We start from the raw sequence: 27,748 nt of genomic DNA, 5'->3' as shown, positions 1-27,748 counted from the left end.
AGGATGCTCTTAAAGTCCAAGGCCTCACAGGCCTGACCCTCCCTGCTGCGATGTCAAACCCCTGTTGAGGCCCTACTGCTGTAGGGATATTCGAGTCACCCTAAGAACCCCCGGATGCTGGCGCCCAGGGCCTACTCCCCTCACACCACACCCTGCCAACTAGATGCACTGGCCTAGCCGCTTTAACCGAGAACCAGTAAATGTTTATCTTAAATGCTGGCCTTCTAGGGTGGTCGTGCACTCAACCAGTAGTGACCACCTTCTCTGAATAGCACTGCCAGGGGGAGAACACAGGAAACAAGGATTAGTCGATATGATCCCTGCCTTTGAGAAGCTCAGAATAGCTAAATAATAATTAAAGGCAACTATGATTAAATCACAAACAAGTGGTGCAGGAAATGTATCAGAGAGGAGAGACATTGCAGACGGAACAGTTGGGGAAGCCACAGAGTTGTGCCTTGAGTGGTAAAGGAAACAGAAGAACGTTCCAAGCAGGAGAAACGGTCAGAGGCATTGCAGGGAGTGAGTGAGGACCCCTGCTCAGGCTGCATGTGGAGTAAGCAGAGGCTGGTGTCGGGAGCAGCAGGACCAAGGTAAAGAGGTAGGTTGGATCCACACTGGGAGGGTCTGGAATGCCAGGCTAAGGCATTTGGAGTTCATCCTGAAGACTTGGGAATCTAGTTTTGAGGTGTGTCTACTATCTCTTAATTGAGAGACCATGGACCCTGAGCTACTATTTGAATTAACACTGATCAAGTGATTGGAAAACACATAATATAGGATAGATATTTAAGTTTCTTATAGTGTGTGCAGAAATTTGATACCTGTATCTGAGAACCTGGGGTAGTGATGATGGTAATGATGTAAGGGAAGGTGACAAAGAAAGTATCTATCATTATGCTAAGTGAAATAAGCCAGGCACAGAAAGACAAACATCAGAGGTTCTCACTTATTTGTGGGAGCTAGAAATTAAAACAATTGAATTCATAGGTGGGTACCAGAGGCTGGGAAGAGTAGTGGGGGGCTGAGGAGAGGTGGAAATGGTTAATAGGTACAAAAAAAGATAGAAATAATGAATAAGACCTACTATTTGATAGCACAACAGGGTGACTGTAGTCAATAATAAGTTAATTGTATATTTTTAAATAACTTAGAGGCCAGGCGGGGTGGCTCACGCTGGTAATCCCAGCACTTTGGGAGGCCGAGGTGGGTGGATCACATGAGGTCAGGAGTTTGAGACCGGCCTGGCCAACATGGCAAAACCCCATCTCTACTAAAAATAACAAAAATTAGCTGGGGGTGGTGGCACATGCCTGTAATTCCAGCTACTCGGGAGGCTGAGGCAGGAGAATCGCTTGAACCCTGGAGGCAGAGGTTGCAGTGAGCCAAGATCACACCATTGCACTCCAACCTGGGTGACAGAGCAAGACTCCGCCTCAAAAATAATAAAAAAGATAAAATAACTTGGAGTGTAGTGGATTGTTTGTAACTCAATAAATGCTTGAGGAAATGGATACCCTATTCTCCATGATGTGCTTATTTCACATTGCATGCCTGTATCAAAACATTTCATGGGCAGGGCACAGTGGCTCACGCCTGTAATCCCAGGACTTTGGGAGGCCGAGGTGGGGGGATCATTTGGGGTCAGGAGTTCGAGACCAGCCTGAGCAACATGGTGAAACCTCCGTCTCTGCTAAAAATACAAAAAAATTAGCCAGGCCTGGTGGTGCACACCTGTAATGTCAGCTATTCGTGAGGCTGAGGCAAGAGAATCACTTGAACTGGGGAGGCAGACGTTGCAGTGAGCCGAGATCGCGCCTCTGCACTCCAGCCTGGAGAACAAAGCAAAACTCCGTCTCAAAAAAAAAAACAAAAAAAAATTTCATGTACGCCATAAATATATATACCTACTATGTACCCACAAAAATTTTTTAAAAAAATTAAGTATCTTAAGTCAAAAAATAAATGTGAGAGGCATCCCTTATACCTTTTTAGCATTAGTGAAACTTTGGAGTTGGAGTCAATCCCCATAGACCATTCCCACAAATTCCAATGACAGCAGGGCGTGGTTTTCAGATAGGAAGGGGTATTCAGAAGGACTAGTCTGTGCAGATCTTTATGTCTTCATTGAGAAATGAGTTATGTTTATTTCACAAGCTCCAAGCAGATCCTGTAGTCCTCCGTAGTAGGTTTCAGCCCTAAAGTTCAGCCACATCAGAGCCTTTGCTCAACTCAATTCTCACTCCATCAGTGGATCCCCCAAGACTGAGTAGAGACATGAATGAAAAGGATCATGAGGGAGACACATGACTCTAGGTCTTAGAACAACTTCTTTGATGACAGGCAAACCCCTGCCCCCCAGGTACCCAGTACGTTTTCCCTTCCACCAGGTGGAAGTGGCCATCAGAGAAGTAATGCTTTGATAGTGTTTTGCTCTGAGGAGCATGTGCATTTTAGAGGCTTTCATTTAGTCATTTGGATATTCGTTAAGTGTCTGCCATAGCAAGACTTACAAAGAATTTGAAGTGGCTTTACAGTGAAAACATAAGCAATAAAATAATGAAATATGAACACAAGTAGAAAACTAGAACCAAAGAAAATAAAAATGTAAATAGTGGGCAGAGTAGCTTGAAAACTGGCTCTGGGCTTCCTGGTTGCCAGGACAAAAAGCAAAACATGATCAGCTCTTAGTTTTATTGGGTATTATAAAGCTGAGTGATTCCTGGGAAGATATAAAGATTTTTTCCTAGTACCTAATTATTTTTTGTTCCCAGTCACGAATTACAAAAATAATGCCTCACATGGAACGTTAACTCATAATCACCGCACTAACATTTTTACAGCAATTTCCATTGTGGCTGCTTTGCCCAGTGTCTCATGGAGACAGTTCTGTTAAAAACTAGAATAATGCAGGCTGAGGAGATCTGGGAGAATATGAAAGGCAAGGATTTAAGCCTTGAAGAACAAGTAGGATTTCAACAGACCAAGAATTACACAAATGAGCACATGGTGAAATGATGGAAAACTGAAGGCAGGATATGAACAGCCCGTTTGAATGGAACACACCAGGAATGATGGAAAAATTGGTTAGAAAGAGAGTGGAATGCTAGGGTGAGAAATGCATGGTTTATTTTTGTTGTTTGTTTGTTTGCTTGTTTTGAGATGGAGTCTCACTCTGTGGGTGAGTGCAGTGGTGCACTCCCAGGCTGGAGTGCAGTGGTGCGACTTCTGCCTCCCAGGCTTAAGCGATCCTCCCACCTCAGCCTCCCGAGTAGCTGGACCCACAGGCGAGTGCCACTATACCTGGCTAATTTTTTGTATTTTTGCTTTAGACAGGTTTTTGCCATGTTGCCCAGGCTGGTCTCGAACTCCTGAGCTCAAGCGATCTGCCTGCCTTGGCCTCCCAAAGTGCTGGGATTATAGGCGTGAGCCACCGTGCCCAGCTGAGAAATGCATGCTTTAGTCCCTCAGCAGAAGCAGCCACTACAGATTTTTTTCTTCAACAGGTTTGAATTATGAATTCAATTGCTTTAATAGCTATAGGACTCTTCAGGTTATATATTTGATCTTAGGTGAGTTTTGGTAGTTTGTGGTTTTCAAGGAATTGGTCCATTTCATCTAATTTGTTGAGTTTATGTGCATAGAGCTGTTTATAATATTTCCTTGTCATCCTTTTAATTTCTGCAGGATTGGTAGTGATATTTGTCTTTCATTCCTGATACTGGTAATTTGTGTCTTCTGTTTTTCTATTGGTCAGATTTGCTAGAGGCTTATTAATTGTATTGATTTTTTTCAAAGAACCAGTTTTTTATTTCATTGATTTTTCTTTTCTTTTCTTTTCTTCTTTTTTTTTTTTTTTTTTTTTTGAGATGGGGATGGTCTCACCATATTTCTCAGGCTGGTCTCAAACTCCTGGGCTCACACAATCCTCCAGCCTCAGCCTCCAAAGTAGCTGAGACTACAGGCATGTGCCACCACACCTGGCTAATTTTTAGAGACGCAGTGTCTCTATATTGCTCAGGCTGGTCTTGAACTCCTGCCCTCAAGTGATTCTCCCACCTCAGCCTCCTGAGTAGTTGGGATAACTGCCATGAGCCACCGCACCCAGAATTTTTTTGTTTTTAATTTAATTGATTTCTGATATTGTCTTTGTCATTTCATTGCTTCTGCTTAGTTTGGATTTATTTTGCTCCTCTTTTTCTAGTTTCTAAAGGTTAGAAGCTTTGATTATTGACTTTGAGAACTTTATTTTTTTCTAAGCATTTAATGCTATACATTTTTCTCTTAGCACTATTTTAGCTCCATCCTACAAATTTTGATGTTTTCTTTCCATTTTTGTTCAGTCCTAAATATTTTCTAATTTTCCTTGAGGCTTACTGTTTGACCCATGGATTATTTAGAAGTATGTTAGCTTCTAAGTGTTTGGAGACTCTCTTGTTATCTTTGTTTTTGATTTTTGGTTTAATTCCATTATGGCCATAGAACATACTTTTTCAGTAAAACTCTTAGGAACAGAAAGTAGAATGGTGGTTAGGGGATTTGGGGAGTGAGAAAAGGAAGTTGCTGTTCAATGAGTATAGAGTTTTGGTTTTATGAGATGAAAGAGTTGTATAGATCTACTGTATAACAATATACATATAGTTAACACTACTGTACTATAACAGTGGTTAAGATGGCAAATTTTATGTTATACGCTTTTTACCACAATTAGAAAAAAATCTCGGTGTGCATACAGGTTGAAATATACTGTAGATTTTGATACTGAAATGGAACCTGTATGGACTTACCGTTCCACCTTGCCTGGGACTTTCCCAGTTTTACTTTAAAAATAAAAATCTCTAAATATTTTTATGTTTTTTAAAAAAGAACATACTTTAAGGCCGGGCATGGTGGCTTACGCCTGTAATCCCAGCACTTTGGGAGGCCAAGGCAGGCGGATCACGAGGTCAGGAGTTCGAGACCAGTCTGGCCAACATAGTGAAACCCCGTCTCTACTAAAAATACAAAAAAAAAAAAAAAAAAAAAAAATTAGCCAGGTGTGGTGGTGTGTGCCTATAATCCCAGCTACTCGGGGGGCTGAGGCAGGAGAATTGCTTGAACCCGGTAGGTGGAGGTTGCAATGAGCCAAGATCGTGCCACTGCATTCCAGCCTGGATGACAGAACGAGACTCCATCTCAAAAAAAAAAAAAAGAACATATTTTTTATTATTTAAACCCTTTTAACATTTGTGAAGATTTGATTTTATGACCAAGAATATGATATGTTTTTGTGAACATTATACATGCAGCTGAAAAGAATATGTAGTCTACTCCTGTTGGCTGGAAGGTTCTATAAACATCAATTAGACTTAGTTTGTTGATGATATTCTACTAGTTCTATTAATTACTATAAGGAGTGTTGAAGTTTCCAACTGTAATTGTGAATTTGTCTATTTCTTTTCTCAATCTGTCAGTTTTTGCTTCATGTATGTTAAAGCTCTCTTGTTTGGTACATACACATTAAGAATTGTTATGTCTTCTTGGTGAATGTATTCTCTTATCATTATGTAGTGTCCTTCTTTATCCCTCTCTGGTAATTTTCTTTTTCTTTTTCTTTTCTTTCTTTCTTTTTTTTTTGAGACAGAGTCTGACTCTGTCACCCAGGTTGGAGTGTAGTGGCGTCATCTCGGCTCACTGCAACCTCCACCTCCCGGGTTCAAGCGATTCTCCTGCCTCAGCCTCCCAAGTGCTGGGACTACAGGCGCATGCCACCACGCCCAGCTAATTTTTGTATTTTTGGTAGAGACGGGGTTTCATCACGTTAGCCAAGACGGTCTCAATCTCTTGACCTCATGATCCGCCCGCCTCGGCCTCCCAAAGTGTTGGGATTACAGACATTTACAGACATGAGCCACCGCGCCCGGCCTCTCTGGTAATTTTCTCTGCCTGCCCCAAAGTCTACTTTGTCTGAAATTAATATAACCACTACAAATTTCTTTTGATTAGTGTTTCCTTAGTATATATCTTTGCCTATCCTTTTACTTTTAACCTACCTATATCATATTTGAAGTGAATTTCTTGTAGGCAGCAGATGTTTGTATCTACTTTTTTTTTAATCCAACCTGACAATCTATGCTGCTGCTTCTTTGTTTTGTTTTTGGAGTCAGGGTCTCACTCTGTCCCTCAGGCTGGAGTCCAGTGACATGATCATGGCTCACTGCAACCTTGATCTCCTGGTATGGTGGTCAGATATGGTGGCACTCGCCTGTGGGTCCAGCTACTTGAGAGGCTGAGGTGGGAGGATCGCTTAAGCCTGGGAGGTGGAAGTTGCACCACTGCACTCATCCACAGAGTGAGACTCCATCTCAAAACAAGCAAACAAACAATAAAAATAAACCATGCATTTCTCACCCTAGCATTCCACTCTCTTTCTAACCAATTTTTCCATCATTCCTGGTGTGCTCCATTCAAAGGGGCTGTTCATATCCTGCCTTCAGTTTTCCATCATTTCACCATGTGCTCAAGCAATCCTCCCTCCTCAGCCCCACAAGTAGCTGGTACTACAGGCATATGCCATTTTTGTAGAAACAGAGTCTCACTATGTTGCTCAGGCTGGAATCTATGCTTCTGAACAGGGACGTTTAGATTATTTTAATGTAATATAATATTTATATTTAGGATTACCATTTTATTTCTGCTTGTTGCTTCTGGTTTTCATTTCTCCATTTTCTTAATCTGCTTCTTTTGGGTTATTTGAAATTTTTTAGTATCCCTTTCTAAATTATTATTTTTTTTTTAGTATTATCCCTTTGATCTTTTTTGTTGTTGTTGCTCTAGGGATTCCAGTATATATACTTAACTTTTCACAGTCTATTTAGAATCAATATCTTACCACATCAAGTGGAATGTAGAAATCTTACCATCATGTAGGCCCCTTTAGCCTCCCTACTTTATGTTGCAGTGTCTTATATATTAGATCTACATACATCAAAAACTGTACCATACAATATTGTAATTTTAGTTTTCAACCATCAAACATATTTTAAAGAACTCAATAAGAGAAGAATAGTCTATTATACTCAACCAGGTATTTACCATTTCTGTTGTTTCTTCATTCCTAATGTTCCAAGTCTCATTTTTTTCCAAGTCTCATTTTGATATAATTTTCCTTCTGCCTGAAGAAAGTATTTTAGTATTCCTTTTAGAGCAGTTTCATTGGCAATAAATTCTTAGTTTTCTTTCAGTTGAAAATGTCTTCACTTTACCTTTATTCCTAAAGGGTATGTTTGTGGGATGTAGAATTCTGGATTGACAGTTGTTTTCTTTCACCACTTTAAAAATGTTTTACTTTTTTTCTAGCTACTGTGGTTTCAGATAAGAAATCCATAGTCATTTGAATTATTCCCCATAAATAATGCATAATTTTTCTCTGATTGCTTTTAAGATTTTTTTTGTCTTTGTCTTTAGTTTTCCACAGTTTGTGATGTGTCTGGGTATGGATTTCTTTGGGTTCAGCCTGTTTGGAATTTCCTGAGCTTCTTGAATCTGGCCATTCACCAAATTTGGTACATTTTCAGCCACTTTTTTTTTAGATATTTTGTCTGCATCATACTCTTTGTCTTCTCTTTCCAGAACTTCAGTGAACCAACTGTTAAAGACTTTTCATTATTGTCCCACAGGTCCATAAAAATCTGCTCCTTTTTCTTAGTTCTTTTCTTCTGTGCTGTTCAGATTGGATAATCTCTGTTAATCCTTTCAAGTTCACTGACTCTCCTCTGTCATCTCTATTCTGCTAGTAAGCCCATTCAGTGAGTTCTTTTATTTCTATTATTGTATTTTTCAATTCTAAAATTTCCATTTGGTTTTTCTTTATATCTTCTGTTTCTTTTCTGAGACTTTATATCTTTTGATTAATTACAAGAGAGTTTGGCTTTACTTTTTAGAGCATTTTTATGATGACTTCTTTAAAGTCTTGGTCAGATAATTTGAATATCTGTGTCATCTCAGTGTTGACTTCTATTAGTTGTTTTGTTTAATGTGAGTTGAGATCTTTCTGGTTCTTCATATGCCAATTTTGAATTGTATATTGGATATTTTTAAATACTGTATTATGAGACTCTAGGTCTTCATCTTTTAGTTTTTTTATGTTTTATTATTATTATTATTATTATTTTAGTTACCCAGGCTTGAGTGCAGCAGCACAATCTTGGCTCACTGCAACCTCTGCCTGGGTTCAAGCGATTCTCGTGCCTCAGCCTCCCGAGTAGCTGGGATTACAAGCGCCCACTACCATACCTGGCTAATTTTTGTATTTTTAGTAGAGACGGGTTTTCACCATGTTGGCCAAGCTGGTCTCGAACTCCTGATCCCAAGTGATCCACTCGCCTCAGCCTCCCAAAGTGCTGGGATTACAGGTGTGAGCCACCATCCCTAGCCAAGACTCTAAGTCTTTAAATCATATGGAGAACGTCAGTATTTTCATCAGGTGGACAATGCACTTGGGTCCAGACTGCAAGTTCTGACCACCCTCTATGCTTTGTGGTTCTCATGTCATTTCCATGTGTAAGGGTTTTGTGGTGCGCTTTGGGTCCGTTTCATATGTGTGAAAAACGGTGGCCAGCTTGGAACTTGGGTAATGGTATGTTTCATAGTTCAGTTCTCAAATTCTGTATATGCTGTTTAGGGTCAGATTCATGCATGGGCTCAGGGATAAACCCAGGAGTTAATAAAGAACTTTAACAAATTGCGTTTCCCAACTTTCCCAGGCTCCTCCCTTTCTGTGGCATTCCTATTACTTTCTGCCCCCTTTTTGGTGCTTCAGCTAGAAAACTGGAGCGTTCCTTAACTTGCTCCGCAGTGTACTTACTGCAGATGTCCCTATCTGGAGCCAGATGGTGAGGGCAAAGAGAGAACCTTGAACCACAGATCCTCCAATTGGAAAGGAAGTTTCCCTTCTCTTCGAGTTTTGGGTTCCTCCTGGCCTCCTTCACCACCACTGCTGTCGACATGGGATTGGAACTTGAGCATGAGAGAACAGAGAAAAAGGAAAGGGAAGAGGTAGGGCATTGAGCATTAGGAGGCCCCTTTTCAGCTCCTTGAGCTAGAACCAGAGAGCTCCCCTGCAGGTCTTTGTTGGCATTGATGCCCACCTCTGAGTTTAAAACTGTGGCAAGTAGAGGCCAGTGAATAGCAGAGGGGAAAAGTGATGATCTCATTTTTGACTTGGAAGGACTTCAAATTCTGGTCATCTTCCCCAATACACCTACTACTATTTACTTTTCCAAGTCCTCAAATAGCTGCCCAATGCATTCCATCCAGGCTTTATAGCTGTGTTCAGTGGGACAGACAAGATGGAGTGTGGTTACTCCGTCTCACCAGGAACTGGAAACCCACCACACATCTTTGAGTGGGAGAATTAATGTGCTCAAAATTGAGATTTTAGAAAGGACTGTGGCAGTATTTGAATAGGGTGAATTAGAAGGGCTGAGATGGGAGCCCCATTAGAAACCTGTAATAAAAACTAAAAGTAGGGCTGCGCGCGGTGGCTCACGCCTGTAATCCTAGCACTTTGGGAGGCCGAGGTGGGCGGATCACGAGGTCAGGAGATCAAGACCATCCTGGCTAACACGGTGAAACCCTGTCTCTACTAAAAATACAAAAAAATTAGCCCGGTGTGGTGGCGGGCTCCTGTAGTCCCAGCTACTCGGGAGGCTGAGGCAGGAGAATGGCATCAACCCGGGAGGCAGAGCTTGCAGTGAACCAAGATCATGCCACTGCACTCTAGCCTGGGTGACAGAGCGAGACTCCGTCTCAAAACAAAAACAAAAACAAAAAACTAAAAGTAGGCCAGGCGTGGTGGCTCACACCTGTAATCCCAGCACTTTGGGAGGCTGAGGTGGGCAGATCACAAGGTCAGGAGTTCAAGACCAGCCTGGCCAATATGGTGAAACCCCTTCTCTACTAAAAATACAAAAATTAGCCGGGCGTGGTGGCAGGCGCCTGTAGTCCCAGCTACTCGGGAGGCTGAAGCAGGAGAATCTCTTGAACCCAGGACGTGGAGGTTGCAGTGAGCTGAGATCGCACCACTACTCTCCAGCCTGGGCGACAGAGTGAGACTCTGTCTCAAACAAACAAACAAACAACAACAACAACAAAAACTAAGCAAAAGTAATAAGAACTCAAACGAGTGGGACAAAAGTAGCAATGCAAAAATGGGGTATAGTGAGAACCAACCCAAGATATATTATCTCACACTCACTATCCTATGGAATAACATTAATTCAGCATCACTGTCCAAATGTTACAGCCAGGGAGAAGACCTACATGGGGCATTGCTAATCCTTAAGGTCACAGCTGGGACTGACTGACTTTATTTTGTGAAAGTCTCACTCTGTCACCCAGGCTGAACTACAGTGGTGCAATCTCAGCTCACTGCAACCTCCGCCTCCCAGGTTCAAGTGATTCTCCTGTCTCAGCCTCCCAAGTAGCTGGGATTATAGGTGTCTGCCACCATACCCAGCTAATTTTTTTGTATTTTTAGTGGAGACAGGGTTTTGCCATGTTGGCCAGGCTGGTCTCGAACTCCTGACCTCAAGTGATCAGCCTGCCTCAGTCTCCCAAAGTGCTGGGATTATAGGCGTGAGCCACCATGCCTGGCCCAGAGCTGGAACTGACTTTAGAGATCACTTTATTCAACACTCAATTTTTTTTAGCAGTTTCATTGGTATGTAATTTATATACCATACAGTTCACCTGTTTAAAGTATATAGTTCAGGCCAGGCACAGTTACTCACACCTGTAATCCCAGCGCTTTGGGAGGCTGAGGCAGGCAGATCGCTTGAGGCCAGGAGTTCAAGACCAGCCTGGCCAACATGGTGAAACCCTGGCTCTACTAAAAATACAAAAATTAGCCGGGCGTAGTGGCAGGCACCTGTAATCCCAGCTACTCAGGAGGCTAAGGCAGGAGAATCACTTGAACCTGAGAGGTGGAAGTTGCAGTGAGCTGAGATCGGGTCACTGTAATCCTGCCTGGGTGATAGAGGGAGACTCCATCTCAAAAATAAATAAATGAGTAAATAATGTGTATAGTTCCATTGTTTTTGATATATTTACATAGTTGTGCAACTATCACTATAATGTAATTTTAGAACATTTTCATCCCTCCAAAACGAAACCTTATACTCATTAGCAGCCACTCTCATCCCCCACCCCAACTCCCTACCCTGCCCAGCCTAGGAAACCATTAATATGTTTTCTTTCTCTACAGATTTTGCCTATTCTGAACATTTAAAAATAAATGGAATCATAAAATGTTATATTTTGTGGATGGCTTCTTTCACTTACGTAATGTTTGGGAGGTTCATCCATGTAGCAAATATCAGCACCTCATTCCTTTTTATTGCTGAATAATATCCCATTGTATGGATAATGCCACAGTTTGTTCATTCATTCATCAGTTGATGGATATTTTGGGTTGTTTTCACTTTTGGGCTATTATGAATAATGCTGCTGTGAACATTTGTGTACAGAGTTTTGTTTGGACATGCTTTCACTTCTCTTGAGTACATATCTAGGAGTGGAATTGCTGTGTCATATGGTAAGTCTGTATTCAATTTTGAGAAACCACCAAACTGTCTTCCCCAAGAGCTGTACCATTTTACTTTCCCACTAGCAATGTTTGAGGGTTCTCAACACTCTCATTGTGCCCAGAGAGGTCGATTAACTTCCCAGGCTCACACAGTGGATTGGCAGGACTAAAACCCATGCCTCTTCACTCATAAACCCATGTGGCAATTAGTGACAGAAATAAGAATAAAAACTGCAGTCGACTCAAAGAAAGCCTTCACTAGTTGAAAGATTTCTGCCAATTCAAAAGAAAACAGTTTTTTATACTTATGGAAGTCTTCTCTTCAGATATCACTGTTTCTTTCCTTTAATCAGTTTTCAAAATTGTATTTTGTAAGTGATTGCAATCACTGTTCTTTGCTCAGATTTTCCCCAAAGTCTGTAGCTGTTCTGGCCCCTCAGCCTAGACCACCATGAGTCTTAGAACTCTGGATTGGGAGAGCTGATTATCGGTCCAACTCCCTCATTTTGCAGATGAGTAACTGCTGACCTGTGGTCTTAAGGATCTCAGCGAACTCTGGTACCCTCTCAGGACACACAGGGTTATCTGGCACCCTTCCCTAAAGTATTCTCTGTTCTTCTGCCTTTCCCTCCAGGTGCAATATCAGCTACTTAGAAGAATGGCTTAAAGATAAGAACTTGCAGAACAGCTTAGCAAAGGAAACTTTGGAGCCCCTCTCTCAGGCAGCCTGGTTGCTTCAGGTCAAGAAGACCACAGAGAGTGATGCCAAGGAGATCTACGAACGCTGCACCTCACTGTCTGCTGTGCAGGTGACCGGGCTTGCCTAGTGTCTCCCTGGCTCTTCCCTGACACATCAGTGCAGTGGGCATTGCCTTTCTTGGTTTAGCCAGCTGTGGGCACCCTGATTCTGTGTGTACTCCCGGGAGCATACCTATCACCCATGGCCCACCGTTTTATCTAATATTTATTAAATACTAACACTAGGTCTTAAAAACATAGAAATGGGCTGGGCGAGGTGGCTCACAGCTGTAATCCAGCACTTTGAGAGGCCAAGGTGGGAGGACTGCCTGAGCCCAGGAGTTTGAGACTAGTCTGGGCAACATAACAAGACGCTCTACCAAAAAAAAAAAAAAAAAAAAAGCTGGGTGTGATGGTACACACCTTTGGTCCCAGCTACTTGGGAGGCTGAGGCAGGAGGATCGCATGAGTCCGGGGGTTCGAGGCTGCAGTGAGCCATGATCATGCCACTGCAGCCCAGCCTGGGCAATAAAGGGAGACCCTATCTCAAAAATAATAATAATAATAATGACACACACACATATACACAAATGTCTATGATGCATTCATTCCCTGCCCATTAAACTCACAAATGTGTATGTGGAGGGGTGGGCATGTGGGAGGTGGGGAGGCTAGAAGGGGGCTCCTCTTACTGTTTTTTGATTATCTGATTTGCCTTTGCTCCCTATGGCACTTTTCTCCCCTTGTTTTCTTTTCTTGGAAATAGGTAACATACAGTTCCTGAACCAAATTATAGGCTAAAAGAACCACCTGTGCTTCCCAATGGTTCTCAATAACCAGAACCATTATTTTATGAACAGAGTTATTATTTTGCATGGTCTAACACCATGTTATGTACTGTTTGCAGATCATAAAGATCCTTAATTCATATACACCTATAGATGACTTTGAGAAGAGAGTGACTCCATCCTTTGTTCGCAAAGTACAGGTGAGATTCTTAAGGATGTGCCTTTTAATTTTACTAACTATGGTATAAGATGTTGATACTTAATTAACATTATAGAAATCCAGGATTAAAGTACATTTACCCACATATACAAATGAAAGGCACCCAGCTCAAAGGTAAGCAGGAAATTTTCCTGTGAAATTTTCAGAATCCACCTTAGTCCAGGTGGGAAGGGAATGAAAACACCAAAATCATGTTTCCCATGCTGTATTCTGTCAATATATCTTATTTCTTACTGATCGTTGAATACTGTGCAAGTGGGCAGAGGCTGAATGGAAACAGAGACCATTTTTCTTTTATAATCATTTGTATAACCATTTTTTCTTATATAATCCCTAAAGTTTCTCCCCTAAGGAACTCTAGGGCAGCAGTTCTCCAAGTTCGGCTCAAGGATCCCTGGGAGTCCTTGAGACACTTTCAAGAGGGTCTGCAAACTCTTCCTTTTTCTAAATATGTACCTGTGGATTTTCTAAATAGGTATCTGTGGATTTTCTCAATAGTTATCTGTGGATTTTCTTCGTGTACTTCAACCAAAATAACATATCACAACAAATTGAATGCAGAAGCAGATATATATGATATATCGTATATATGATAATATAGCATATATATTAAAACATGGCATATATAATATATGGTTATATATGATAATATATTAAGTCAGACATGAAAGAGATTTGCAAAAATTGAAAATACCACTTCTCACTAAATTTTGTTTTGGAAACTTACGTTTAGCATGTATTGAGCTTATTTTAATGAATTAATAAATCATTTTAATTACTAATATGGCAAATACCTATAGTTATACCCATATACACAAAAGCTTTTGGGGCCTCAGTCATGTTTTAGTATAAAGCGGTCCTGAGACCAAAAAGGTTGCAAACCCATGAATGAAGAAGAAAGATGGGTTCAATAAAAATGTAATACTTGCAATCTACTCATGTTTGACCTTAGAATTATGCCATGAGAATAGATTAGAATAGAAGACAGATTTATGGTCAGCTCATCCCATGGGAAATTAACTTCTGAAGTGAAACAGGGCAAGTTAATTGTTCATGAGAGCTGATGTGGAAGCCCTGGATAGACTTTGGAATTGTGCTGTTATTAAAAAGTTCTCATGTATGTCATTTCATGTGATGGTGCAAGGAGCTCTCCACTAGAGATAGCTGTGTTTTGCCTTGACTTTCAGGTAGCAGTAAAGCAGAACATGTTAGTTTCCTTACTCATTTTTCCTCTGATTCTAATTTCAGGCTCTCCTAAATAGCCGGGAGGATTCATCACAGCTGATGTTGGATACCAAATATCTCTTTCAAGTCACATTTCCTTTTACCCCCTCTCCACATGCTCTGGAAATGATTCAGATCCCCAGCAGTTTCAAGCTAGGCTTTCTGAATAGGTTATAGCAGGAGAAAAAGTCAATGCACTTTTTCTTCAAAAGCTAAGTGAAGGTTCAATATGAGGGATGTGTTTTATTAATTGGCAATGGAAATTGGAATGTGATTTAAGGAAGAAAATAGACTTTTCTCAAATGGACCACATCATTTGTCACTCACAGTGACGGTGCTGCTGCTGTAATTTTGTAAGAATTCACACACACCAGCTGTATTTGGAAAAGCCATGTCTCGCTCTCAAATCTCAGCTGGTTTTCACTGAAATTCCTGGAGGGCTCATATTTTCTTCCACGTGCCTCTTGATCTGTTCTGTCTTGTGGCAGGGCTCTACCAGGAGGGAGTGAGATCTGGGCACACAGTGGCTTCCAAGTTTTCTAAGGTTCATGTGAAACCTGAGTACATTTACAAAGCTGCAAGTGGATTCTAGTGCCAAGTCTTCCAGGAAAAAATCCCATTTGGCCACCATGGCCTGCCAAAAGCTCTCTTGCCCCATGCCTGCTGGGGACGGAAGGTTTTCATGAACTCTTTTTACTGAAAATGCCCTGCATTTAAAAATGTTTATTTTAGACCCTTCTAAATTTTTTTTTTTTTTTTTTTGAGACTCCGGAGTCTCGCTCTATCGCCAGGCTGGAGTGCAGTGGCATGATCTCGGCTTATTGCAACCTCTGCTTCCTGGGTTCAAGCAATTCTCCTGCCTCAGCCTCCTGAGTAGCTGGGACTACAGGCACCCACCATCACGCCCAGCTAATTTTTGTATTTTTAGTGGAGACAGGTTTCACCATGTTGGCCAGGATGGCCTCGATCTTTTGACCTCGTGATCCGCCCACCTCAGCCTCCCAAAGTGCTAGGACTACAGGCGTGTGCCACCGCACCCGGCTGACCCTTTTAATTTTTAAGAGAGTGTTCAATCTGAGATGAATCATATGAAGTATTTTTATATGTATATCTATTTAAAACTAATATATTATTAAAGCTTAATTGCCATGCCATTTATCTTCTCTGAAAGAACTTTTCTTCAAATCTTACCTGCCAACATATTCACCATAATTTTTTTATTTTTTAATACCTTTCATACAATAACTTTTTCAAAAAAAATACTCAGATTGAAAAAGCAACCTAAATTACTTTTGCTCTCTAATCAGCATTTCAATGTATTTATTTTTAAATTTTCTCAAAAAGTAACTAAAAAATTGTGTCGGACCCTCCTTTTGAGAAATCTATGTTCCCCAAGTTTTATGGGAACTGGCTATTCCTTGTCCTGGCACACCTTCTCATTCCTTCCTTTCAGAGCCTAAAACCTCATTTGATAAGCACTCCTAGTCTCTGGCCTGTGGATCCAGTGCTGTTCTGTTACCAACCTAAGAATCCCAATTGCACCTTCTGTTTCTGACAGTCACAGGTGACAGCTATGATTCTATAATACAGACTGGTGTCTTAGAGGTAGGAATAATACATGATTATGAAGCAATATCACCCTGCTAATACATAATAATGTCTTTTCATATTATAAGTGATTAAGTTTAGTTCATTTTAAGACATTGTACATGAAAAAATGAAAAGTAGAACTTTGTAATACTTTAATCAATAAAATTAATTACCAAATGAATTGGGTCAGATTCTTTCATTGCGAGGAGATGACATGTCTCTTAAGTGCACAAGTTTTATGCCTTTCTTTACAGTCATACTGAAAGATGCTAGAATCTTTATAGATTCATAATATCTCATTTAAAGTATATTAAAATGTTTAGAGAAGAAGTAAATATGTCATAAGTGCTGGCTTAGGCTGTGTCTCCAGGGCACTTCCACACCGTGTCAGAATGAGGGGCTACTTGGCAGAGAATTGGCAGGGTTTCTGATCCTGAGCTGCGGCTTCCATGCCCTTTCTAGACCTTCCCAACACCATGAGGAGCCATCACTGTTGGTTTTCGGCTTCCATAACTCAGGATTTATGCCTGTTTTATAGCACTTACCCTGGGCTGGAAGCCAGAAATGCTGCCCATTTCCTCTGTAGGCCTGTGAGCCCCAGAGGGCAGGTGCCACATCCTCCTCATCCCTGCCTTCATCCTACTGCTGATGAGGTGGGAGAGAACTGAAGGAGCAAAGTCCCGTTGGAGGACTGTGTGTGTGTGGTGGGGAGTCAACCATGGGAAAAAGTAGGTCATGTTTGGGGATAGGGAGACCTGTGGAGGCTGAGGAGTTTATGTGTGGAAAAATGGGGAAAGGGAGGCACTCACCCCACAGTCTTGATCAGCTCTACAAAGCTGACAGTGGCAAGGAGACCAAAATAGAGAAATGTTAAGAACATGCGGCCCAGGTGAATGTGAGGGCTGCTCAGTGAGTGGGCACAGACACAGAGGTCAAACCTGCCCAGGTCTCCCTCCACAGAGGGGCTGGGCAGAAGGTTCCAGGGGTGAGTGAGGGATGCAGATGGCAGTGCGTGCCCAGCAGGGAGCACGGAAGTGCTGTAGAGGAAGGAAGCAAGCTGAGCAGCACTCTGAGAAGATAAGGAGATTAGCCAGTGGGAGACGTGCTTCACACCTCAAGCTGCGCGCTGGTCCTCACCTCTCACCGTCTGCTCTGTGGCTCCCAGTGCTGACTCTGGAAGGTATGTGCATGCTGACATTCGGTTAAAATACTCCAGCTTTTGAAATGCTCAGAAAAGCATCCAGATGAGTACAGGCCACAGTGTTAGCAGGTCTTTCTGTGCGGTGGGAGCATGGGTGAGGGGTTTTGTTGTTGTTAATCTGTAGAATCTAATTTTTCTACAATACACATGAATTTATTTTGAAATAGTAAAGTGTTTTTTACATTAATATTGGCATCAGGAAAGAGATTAAGCATACTTAAAATCACTAAGTCAGTTTTAAAATTTGATCCAGGTGACACATGACAACATAAGCCTCTGAGTACAGCTTATGGGGTTAGAAAGAGGTTTTTAGTTGTAAGTCTGAGATACATCCACATTGTTGTGTGTATCAGTTATTTTTTATTCTATGCTCACTTCACAGTTTAGTCTATGACTGGTGAACATTTGGGTCTTTCAAGTTTAGGCCTTCTATGAATAGCTGCTATGACATTTATGTTTTTTTGTTTTGTTTTTGTTTTTGTATTTTAAGGAAATAAGCATTATTTTCTGTGGTGTATGTATGCAGGAGTAGAATTGCTTGGTCATAGAATATATCTGTTTTACTTTAGTAGCTCCTACCAACCAGTTTTCTACAGTGGTTATACCGACTTATACTCCCACTAGCAGAGAAAGGCAATTCCAGTCTCTGCATCCTTGCCCACACTTTGTGTTGTCAGGCTTTTTAGGTTTTCTGATGGGTAAGTAGTTGTAGCACATCGTAGTTTTACTTTGTATTTCTTTGATGACTAATTATAATGAGTACCTTTTTATATGTTTATTGACCATATAAGTATCCTCATTTGTGAAGTGACTACACAAGCCTTTTGTCCATTTTAAAAATAATCTTTGGGCTGGGCGCAGTGGCTCATGCCTGTAATTCCAGCACTTTGGGAGGCTGAGGCAGGTGGATCACGAGGTCAGGAGATCAAGACCATCCTGGTTAACACGGTGAAACCCCGTCTCTACTAAAAATACAAGAAATTAGCTGGGTGAGGTGGCGGGCGCCTGTATTCCCAGCTATTTGGGAGGCTGAGGCAGGAGAATGGCGTGAACCTGGGAGGCGGAGCTTGCAGTGAGCTGAGATTGCGCCACTGCACTCCAACCTGGGCAACAGAGCGAGACTCTGTCTAAAAAAAAAAAAAAAATTATTGAGCTATGATATCCACGTTTTGTTTCATGTTTTAAAACCCATCATTTTAAAACATATTTCAGTGTTTTTTTAGTTTACAAGGATTTGCAACCATTGCCACTAACTCGAGTATTTTCATCACCCCGAAAAAGAAATCCCATACCCCTTAAAGCAGCCACTCTCAGCTCCCTCCTTCTCCCTTATTCTCTCTTCCCTCTACCTCGCAACTACTCATCTGCTTCCTGTGTCTATGGATTTGCTGATCCTGTACACTTCACATAAATAAATCATACAATATGTGGCCTTTTGTGTCTGGCTTCTGTCATAGGATAGCGTTTTTAAGGTTTGACCATGTTGTAGCATGTGTCAGAACGTCATTCTTTTTTATTGCTGAATAGCAGCCTACTGGAGGGATAGAAATTTTGTTTCTCATTTGTCAGTTGGTGGACACTTGGGTTGCTTTCACTTTTGGCTAATAATGCTGCCATGAAAATTAGTATGTACATTTTTATGTGAACATATATTTCCTTCTTTTTTTGTTCTCAGACGGAGTCTCACTGCATTGCCCAGGCTGGATTTCAGTGGTGCGATCTCGGCTCACTGCAACCTCCATCCCCCAAGTTCAAGCAATTCTCATGTCTCAGCCTCCCAAGTAGCTGGGATCACAGGTGCCTGCCACCACGCCTGGCTAATTTTTGTATAGTAGATATGGGGTTTCACCATGTTGTCCAGGCTGACCTCAGGTGATCTGCCCGCCTGGGCCTTCCAAAGTACTGGGATTACAGGCGTGAGCCACCATGCCTTGCCAGTGAACATACATTTTCAAGTATCCTGGGTATATATCTAGAAGTAGGATTGCGGGATCATATGGTAACAGCTGTATATTTAACGTTTTGAATAACTGCCAAACCGTTTTCCACAGCTGCACCATTGGAAAATGGCTACCCCACTTTACCTTCCCACCAGCAATGTATGAAGGTCCTTTTGTCCATTTTTAATTGAGTTAATGAGGCAGTATTTTAAAAGTAAAAACTGGATATACCCTATCTATCCAAACACAGGAAGTTGGTTTAATAAATTATGACACTCCACAGTATAGAATAATGCTGAACCTATTACCAAACAAGGTAGATCTATAAGTGTTAACAGAATAAGTTAGATGAAGAAAGCAAGTAGCCCTGTTTGCATGACTACCAAAGCTGTATCTATGTGTTTGTGCCAGAAAAGTCTGGAAGAATAAACAACAAACTAAGGGCAGTGAAAATGCAGGGCATGTGATGGGGGATTCAAGTTTTACTTTCTCATCTTTGGTATTGGTTCTTTTTAAAATAAACACATATTTCTGTGGTAATTTTTTAAGTCATATATTTAGGTAAAACAGATATCAAAGAAAGTTTGTGCTTGGCATAAGGTTATTAGGGGAAGGTTTGAGAAGTTCTATGAACTACTGCAGAGCAACTTCATGTCAAAATTTGTTCAATGGGGCATTTTTGTCTTTCTTGTCAAAATGCTCATCGAAACATTGGCTCTGGCTGTGAAAAATTCTCTCATAAAAAGGATATTGACAATAAGTACAACAAAGTACTAAAATTACATTTAGCTGATATAAATACTAAGTGAAAAACATCAAGATATAGAAATGTAATCAGTATACATGAACAGTATGACCTCAGTGGTCTCAAATCTATTCTTGCTATACCAAAATGTAAAGTTTCTCTGAGTGGTGGGATTATAGGTGATTATCTTCTTCCTTATATCTTTTTTTCCCCCAAACTTTCTACAATGCATATGTATAACATTTACAGTTTAAAAATACTTTAGTTTGTAGCTGGCCCATGTTTAACCAGTGAGGTCTAAAATGCTAGCTATGTGATATGACTTAAGGCCCATATGACTCAAAAATTGGAGTCTCCGTTAAAAAATGGTGTTTTCCAGGAATATGCAAAGACGTGAAGATGAAAATGCTATTATATAAAGTAGTATATGGCATATAATTCCATTTTTTTAAAAAGTACACACATATATACTTATAAAGATACTAGAGGAAAACATAAAATGCCAACAGGTCAGTTATTTGTTGGTGTAGGACATGTGGGCGATTACTTTCCCCTTTTTATGTCCTTCTGTTTCCAGTTATTTATTTATTTTTTTAAAAAAATTTTTATTTTCTTTGAGATGGAGTCTCACTCTGTCACCCAGGCTGGAGTGCAGTGGCGTGATCTCAGCTTACTGCAACATCTGCTTCCCGGCTTCAAGTGATTGTCCTGCCTCAGCCTCCTGAGTAGCTGGGATTACAGGTGCGCACCACAACGCCAGGCTAATTTTTGTATTTTTAGTAGAGATGGGGTTTTCTTATGTTGGCCAGGCTGGTCTCAAATTCCTGGCCTCAAGTGATCCACCCGCTTCGGCCTCCCAAAGTGCTGGGATTACAGGCATGAGCCACCACACCTGGCCCTCTGTTTCCAGTTATTTATAATGAACATTATCAGCATCTTTTATAATTTGAAAAAATTCAAAATTCAGTTTGAGAAGAAAAACATTGCCTCTATCTAGATATGGAATATCGGCTATCTTTTCAACTTGTCTTTCTCTCCTGTGCCTCCCAGCCATCCTTTTATTCCTCCTCCACTTGGTGTCATGGGTTCCTCTCGTCTTCCATTCCCGTAGCTGCTCCTCTGTCCGCAGCTCATTTCCTCTTCTCTAGAACATAGCAATCTCTTAACCTAGTTTGTTTTCCTGCCATCTCTTCTCTCTCTCTCTCTGACCTACTTCTGGAAGCACAAATGCTGGAATAATCCACATGGATGACACTGCTCCCTTGCTTAACAGCCTGTGGCTCACCGTCCTAATGCTATTACTGGGAGTGCTCAGCCCAACCTTGTTACTGGCTGCCTTTACAGGGCAGGGAGTGGGATGCAACAGTTAACAAGCCCCACCATGGGCCAGGCTCTGGAGGGCAGGCCCTTTTTTGTTAACTCACCTTTTGTGACAAAACCATGCAGCTTGACCATGCTAGCTTGGAAATCCAGTGTGTATTCATGCTACTTACAGACTGAGCTCTGCCGCTGACCTTGAACTTGTTTAATCCCCCTGCTTTTCCTCCACTGTAACACAGATGTCCTGCCTCCCTCCCAGGGAAAGGCGAGGGCTGAGCACTCTGTGGCAGTTGGTAGCTGGTTTCCTTGCGAGCTGTTGTCCCTAAGGGATGCCCTGTATGCCTTTGTTGCCCAGAGGTCTCTGGAACTGTGCTGACTGCCCCTTTGCTGTAGGAGCTCAGCCCAACTCATGAGCCCCCATTATCTCTCCAGCCCCAGGGTGGGCTCCACATGGCAGACATTCCTTATCAGAAATGTCCCCAACTGTCACCTCCCCCATAAATGCATCCCCCTCAGATTTGACTCTGTTGAAATGTTCAGACCAGCGCCCCCAATTATCTTTATGTTCAGGGGGTCATTTCTTTGAATCTTGACAGGGCTCACTCTGGAACACCTACCAAATTGACAGGGCCACACTGGCTGCTCCCTTCCCCCTTAACCGCTTTGTCCTCATCTCCAGCAATGGCAACACAACCCCTCGGTCTCCCAAAGAAATCTAGGCCACAGCACCCACATCTCCCTCTCCTCAACCCCACATGCCAAATCCAGCTCCTTCTCTCTTTCCTAAGCATGGTCCAAGTCCATCCCACTACATTGCTTTGTGGGCCTAAAAGGAAGAGGCTGTAGCACAAACCAAGATTTAAGGAGTTTACTTGAGCCAAAGTGAGGACAGATTCCTGGAAGGCCCAGACCCAGGTAACCTTGGACATTATCTCTGTTTGGCCTTTGTTACAAGCAGTTTTTTAAAAAAGGCAAAAAAGAAGGACCGGGAGTGGGCTGATACAAAGTTGTTAGGAATTCTCATTAGTTTACAGAAATAACATTGATTAGTGATTGGCTATACATTGTTACACTACAGGGTGTGGGTTATAGTGTCCAGTGTGGCATTATTAGGTTATTTTTTAGCTACTTGTGCCAATAGCAAGCAGTTTCAAGAGATGAGGCCAGGTGTGGTGGCTCATGTCTGTAATCCCAGCACTTTGGGAGGCCGAGGTGGGTGGATAACTTGAGGTCAGGAGTTTGAGACCAGCCTGGCCAACATGGTGAAACCCTGTCTCTACTAAAAATACAAAAGTTAGCCTGGCATGGTGGCTCATGCCTGTAATCCCAACTACTTGGGAGGCTGAGGCAGGAAAATCGCTTAAACCTGGGAGAACGAGGTTGCAGTGAGCCAAGATTGTGCCACTGCACTCCAGCCTGGGAGACAGAGAGATACTTCTCAAAATAATAATAAAAAGATATTACACAGCTCAAAGTGGGGACTGGAACATTATTGCTGTCTCATTTTCATGATTCTCTGGGCCTGATAATTTAAAAGGGCTTGCATTCCTCAGATAAAAGTTACTTTCTCACCTTTAGTCCATGACTTCCTCGCGTCTTGTCTGAACCGTTGCCATAGGCTCCTCTTATGCTTTCTTTGGCATCCCCAGCCTCACCCTGCCCCTACCCATGTCCCTGCTTCCCAAGGCAGCCACTGTTCCCGCTATTGCTGCCACTCAGGGCAGCATGACCTCGCTGGCACACTCCCTGTATTACTGACCTTGAGCTAAGTGCTTTATGCACTGACTTTTATCATTCTCTTGACAACCCCAGAAGGGTAGATTTTAAGATCTTCACTTGACAGATTAGCAAAACCAGGCTTCAGAGAGGTCAGGTAACTAGCCTCAGTGGTGGGCCGGGACCAGGCAGCCAGAGTCTGTCCCTATAACCACTAGATGCTTGTGCTGCCTCCCTGCAGCGGCCTGGGCCTGTCTGTTGACTTCCTTGTGAACAGGCAGGGACCCTGGGTCTTTGGCTGTCAAATGTTTAATAAGTGAGTGCTTGCCTTGCACGGAACCCACATCACACTTACTCAGCCCCCTGGCTTTGGTTGGGGTCAGGCTCCATCATTTGCTGACCCTTATCTTTAAAAGTTCACCCTGAGGGGAGGAATGTTTTTAAAAGTTTTAAATTATAGCATCCATTACAACAACATTTTCCATTGTGAAACCCCACAGAATTGATATTGTGCTGCAAGGATCAATCCTGACTCTGTCTGCCAGCTGCCAAAAAACCGGTTAGACGTGTTAAGTTCAGAAAACCTATTGTCTGATGCTTTCTCACTGATTAAATAAATGAGTTGTATTGACCCAGCATGTTGTAATAGCTGAAAGGTTATAAATTAACTGCATATACTCTACCCACATGTAGACGTCTGAAGAGCTACCATGGTACAAGCAAGAAGAGATTTTAGAAAGTTAAAACCATTGGGTTTTCTCACACCCCCTCCCTTCTTTTCACTTTTTTTCAGCTTCATCTTGGGTAAAAGATGTGTGATCAGACCTTTCTCGTTAATGTATTTGGCTCATGTGACAAATGTTTCAAACAACGAGCTCTGAGACCAGTTTTCAAGAAGTCTCAACAACTCAGCTACTGTTCAACATGTGCAGAAATTGTAAGTGCCACTTAAAAAAATTCAGTTATCTGTCTTAAAACAGTCAAGCGAGGGTCCTGTGACAGATGAGATGCCATAGAATCAGTTTATATAACACACACTTTTCAGTATGCCTGGGCTTGGCGAGGCAGTATAGTACAGAGGTTCAGGGTGTGGACTCTGGTGTCTGACTGCCTGGGTCCAAATGCTATTTATGTTCCCAGTTATTGGTGTGCAAGGAGGTTCTCACCTCTCTTCCTGAAGCCTGTTTTCCCATCTGCAAATAGGAATACTAATAGCACCTACATCATAAGAGTTTTATGAGGATCAAATGATTTCATTTGGTAACTTATTTTAAACAGTACCCAGCAAGGAAAGTACTCAATGAATGTTTTAGCGTCTATTATTTCTTAGGGCTAATACTTTTTTCTTCTGACTTCTACAAGTCTGCTTGGCAGGCAATCAAGCTAAAAGAGAAGGTGGAAAATAAACAGTCTGGGAGCATCTTTCCAAGGACCAGTCCCAGTGGTGTGTAGGTCCAGCTCTAATGAAGATGGAATCTTACAGGGCCTCAGTAGTGAGCAAAATTCAGCCCAGAAGTACTCCTTGGGCCTAAGCCTTCAACAAAGACTAGGAACGGAATACAAATCCTGGAATTTTTCAAAGTACACAAAAATCAAGTCCTCACCAGAGGTGGCTGTGCACAGGCTTCAGATCTTGCAGCAGAAATGCCCACAGCATCACTGAAGCCCTAAGAATTAGTCCTATCTGAGAATTTGCAAAGCTGCGCTCAATAGCGCAGCTGAACAGAGCCCCCAGTTGGTGAAAAGTGGTAAAGCACTCCTCCTGAAAAGCCCAGTAGGAAATCCCCGCATATTTAAAACAACAAAATCCATAATACAATCAAAGACAGTAAAGATGACTTTTACATTTTATCCAACTGAAAAAGAAAAGGCACTTTTTATCCTCCTGATTCCATTGTAACCCCTGACCGTGATTACATTAAAAATTATTCCCTTAAAGCAAATAGCAAGTAAACAGCCCAGGGTGGCATAAAAAGGCTTTGATACAGCATAGCAATTTGGATATGTCTTCAGCCTAGGTGTAATGAGCTTCTACCTGTAGTATATTTCTACAGTCTACATTCTAACTTAGCTCTGCAAATTGTAGAACTGAGGACATTTAGTTCTTAAAAATAAACCTGCTTTCTGGGGGCCTTACCCCCCCCCCCCCATTATTTATTAATCTAACTCTTCTGCTTTTTAAAGAACTTCCTCTGCAGGTAGAATAAGCCCAAGAATCCCAGATTTTGAGTCCTCTGTGGCACACAGGTTCTCCCTAGCACAGAGGCCATGCCTGGAGATACTCTTCTAGGGAATAGTTGCCAGCTAGCGCTACTATTAGCTTGGTGCAAAAGTAATTGCGGTTTTTGCCATTGCTTTCAATTGAAGCAGTGGCATGATCTCGGCTCACTGCAACCTCTGACTCCAGGGTTCAAGCGATTCTCGTGCCTCAGCCTCCTGAGTAGCTGAGGTTACAGGCACGAACCACTATGCCCAGCTAATTTTTGTATTTTTAGTAGAGAGAGGGTTTCACCATGTTGGCCAGACCGGTTTCGAACTCCTGACCTCAGGTGATACACCCACCTTGGCCTCCCACAGTGTTGGGATTACAGGTGTGAAGCACGGCGCCCGGCCCATACAATCTTACTTAATTCTCATGACAATTCTCATTGCTTTCAATTGAAAGCAATGGCAAAAACCACAATTACTTTAATACAATCTCTACTCTCTACTTCGGGGTTCCCAAATATTCAAACAGCATCATTCAGCTGAGGAGACATCCAGTGACTGACAGCTGGCCTTTCATCCAACTGTTTGGGATTATGTAGACACAGTCCCCATTGGGCCCTTTTTGTGAATAGGAGTGACCCTTTATCTGAACCACTGTGGAATGTAGCTGACCTCAACTTTTCTGATATCCGGCTTCCTCAGTGGGAGTTAACACCAAAATACAAGAAAGTACTTGGAAAACTGCCTAACGGGGGAATGGGGAGGGATAGCATTGGGAGATATACCTAATGCTAGATGACAAGTTAGTGGGTGCAGCGCACCAGCATGGCACATGTATACATATGTAACTTACCTGCACATTGCGCACATGTACCATAAAACCTAAAGTATAAGAATAATAATAATAAAAAAAAAAAAAAGCAGGGGCTGCAATCCTAGCCTCTGATAAAACAAACTTTAAACCAAAAAAAAAGTTTGATGGCCTCATCTCTAGATAGTTGACTCTCCAGGTTGGAGGCTGTTCGAGGTTTATTTTACACAAAGAACCCCCAGAAGAGGGCACACACCAGTGAGAAGTACCACGTGCCTCAGGTCTTCACAGCCAGGAGGACCCTGAACCACACACACACATCCTGCAACGGTCCAAACAGAGCCAGCCTAAGGAGATGATGAGATGAGGCTGCCTTGCCTGGGCCCCCTGAGATGGCCCTTGTGAGAAGTATCCCCCATGACCCAGTGTCTCATTTAAATTACCTCATGTGAACTGCTCAAGCGTATCAGGCAGCCTCAGTAATAATAACAGATGCATACTGTGTGCCACGCACTGCTCTCTCCGAATGCCATACAGAGTCTGAAGAAGGTGTTGTCCCCCATTTACAGATGAGGAGCCTGAGGCACCGACAAGTAAATCCCTCAGCCCACAGAGCAGAGCCAGGATTTGCCCCCAGGCAGTCAGATCTAGATAGAGCCTGTGCTCTTAACCTTTTGCTCTACAAACTCTCAAACAGGTGTAATATTTTTGCTTTTATATATTCTTATCTTATACTTAATAATTGTATTTATATATTCATTTATAAACATGTTTGTTATATGTTTATATTTTTAACATAGTTTATACAGATTTATATATTTTATATATTGTTTTATACATCCATTTAATAAACTAGCATTAACTGAGCACCTACCATATGCAAGTACTATGCTAAATATCTAAATACTAAGGAACAACGACAAGTAAACCTATTATTATATGGATGGGAACGGAAAAGAGAACTAGCAGCGAATAAGCATCTGCTATGTACGGAGAAGTCTGCTAAAGTCTTCACCCACACTATCTTACCTTTTTTTGTTTTTGTTTTTGTGTTTTTTTGAGTCTTGCTCTGTTGCCCAGGCTGGAGTGCAGTGGCACGATCTCGGCTCACTGCAACCTCTGACTCCAGGGTTCAAGCGATTCTCGTGCCTCAGCCTCCTGAGTAGCTGAGGTTACAGGCACGCACCACCACGCCCGGCTAATTTTTGTATTTTTAGTAGAGAGAAGGTTTCACCATGTTGGCCAGGGTGGTTTCGAACTCCTGACCTCAGGTGATTCACCCACCTTGGCCTCCCGAAGTGTTGGGATTACAGGTGTGAACCACCGCGCCCGGCCCACACCATCTTACTTAATTCTCATAACAATCCTATGAAGCAGATCCTATGAAGAAGCTTTTCCAGATAAGGAAACGGAGGATCCCAGACTCTAACCTGCAAAACAACTATGTACAGATTAATATGGAGTACCTTCAACTTTTCTCAGATAGAGAAGGCCCGGGACAGCAAGTGGAGGCTGGCTTCTCTGAGAGGGAGCAGGTACAGAGAGGTGGGGACAGCAACCAAGATTCTGCTTGGCGATGTTCTCGCAGCATCTGTAACTTTGATCTGCCTTCTCATTCTCTGCACAAACGCATGCAAGATCACAGAGGAGGGAAAAAGGAGAAGGCTTGAGTTGGATCATC

At 42.1% G+C, this 27,748-nt stretch overlaps 1 protein-coding gene and 1 long non-coding RNA gene across 4 annotated transcripts in view; one reads left to right on the top strand and one right to left on the bottom strand.

Annotated features, from left to right (window-relative positions):
• MYO5C (myosin VC) overlaps window positions 1-16,668 on the top strand; it is a 105,398-nt gene extending 88,730 nt beyond the window's left edge. For all 3 annotated transcript variants that reach the window (XM_054450715.2, XM_063652620.1, XM_063652621.1), the window contains 3 exons: window positions 12,201-12,375; window positions 13,212-13,292; window positions 14,561-16,668. In XM_054450715.2, the coding sequence (XP_054306690.1) occupies window positions 12,201-12,375; window positions 13,212-13,292; window positions 14,561-14,713 (409 nt within the window). In that variant the 3' untranslated portion in view covers window positions 14,714-16,668. The remainder of the gene's footprint in view (window positions 1-12,200; window positions 12,376-13,211; window positions 13,293-14,560) is intronic.
• Window positions 1-27,748, bottom strand: part of LOC129013947 (uncharacterized) — a 29,910-nt gene that overhangs the window by 1,057 nt on the left and 1,105 nt on the right. The window contains exon 2 of the long non-coding RNA XR_008494086.2: window positions 27,534-27,686. This is a non-coding gene — a long non-coding RNA (uncharacterized LOC129013947). The remainder of the gene's footprint in view (window positions 1-27,533; window positions 27,687-27,748) is intronic.

The sequence above is a fragment of the Pongo pygmaeus genome, chromosome 16 (assembly GCF_028885625.2).
Source record: "Pongo pygmaeus isolate AG05252 chromosome 16, NHGRI_mPonPyg2-v2.0_pri, whole genome shotgun sequence".
Lineage (NCBI taxonomy): Eukaryota > Metazoa > Chordata > Mammalia > Primates > Hominidae > Pongo > Pongo pygmaeus.
The sequence above is the reverse complement of the archived record's forward strand: the minus strand, read 5'-3'. Positions and strand labels throughout refer to the sequence as shown.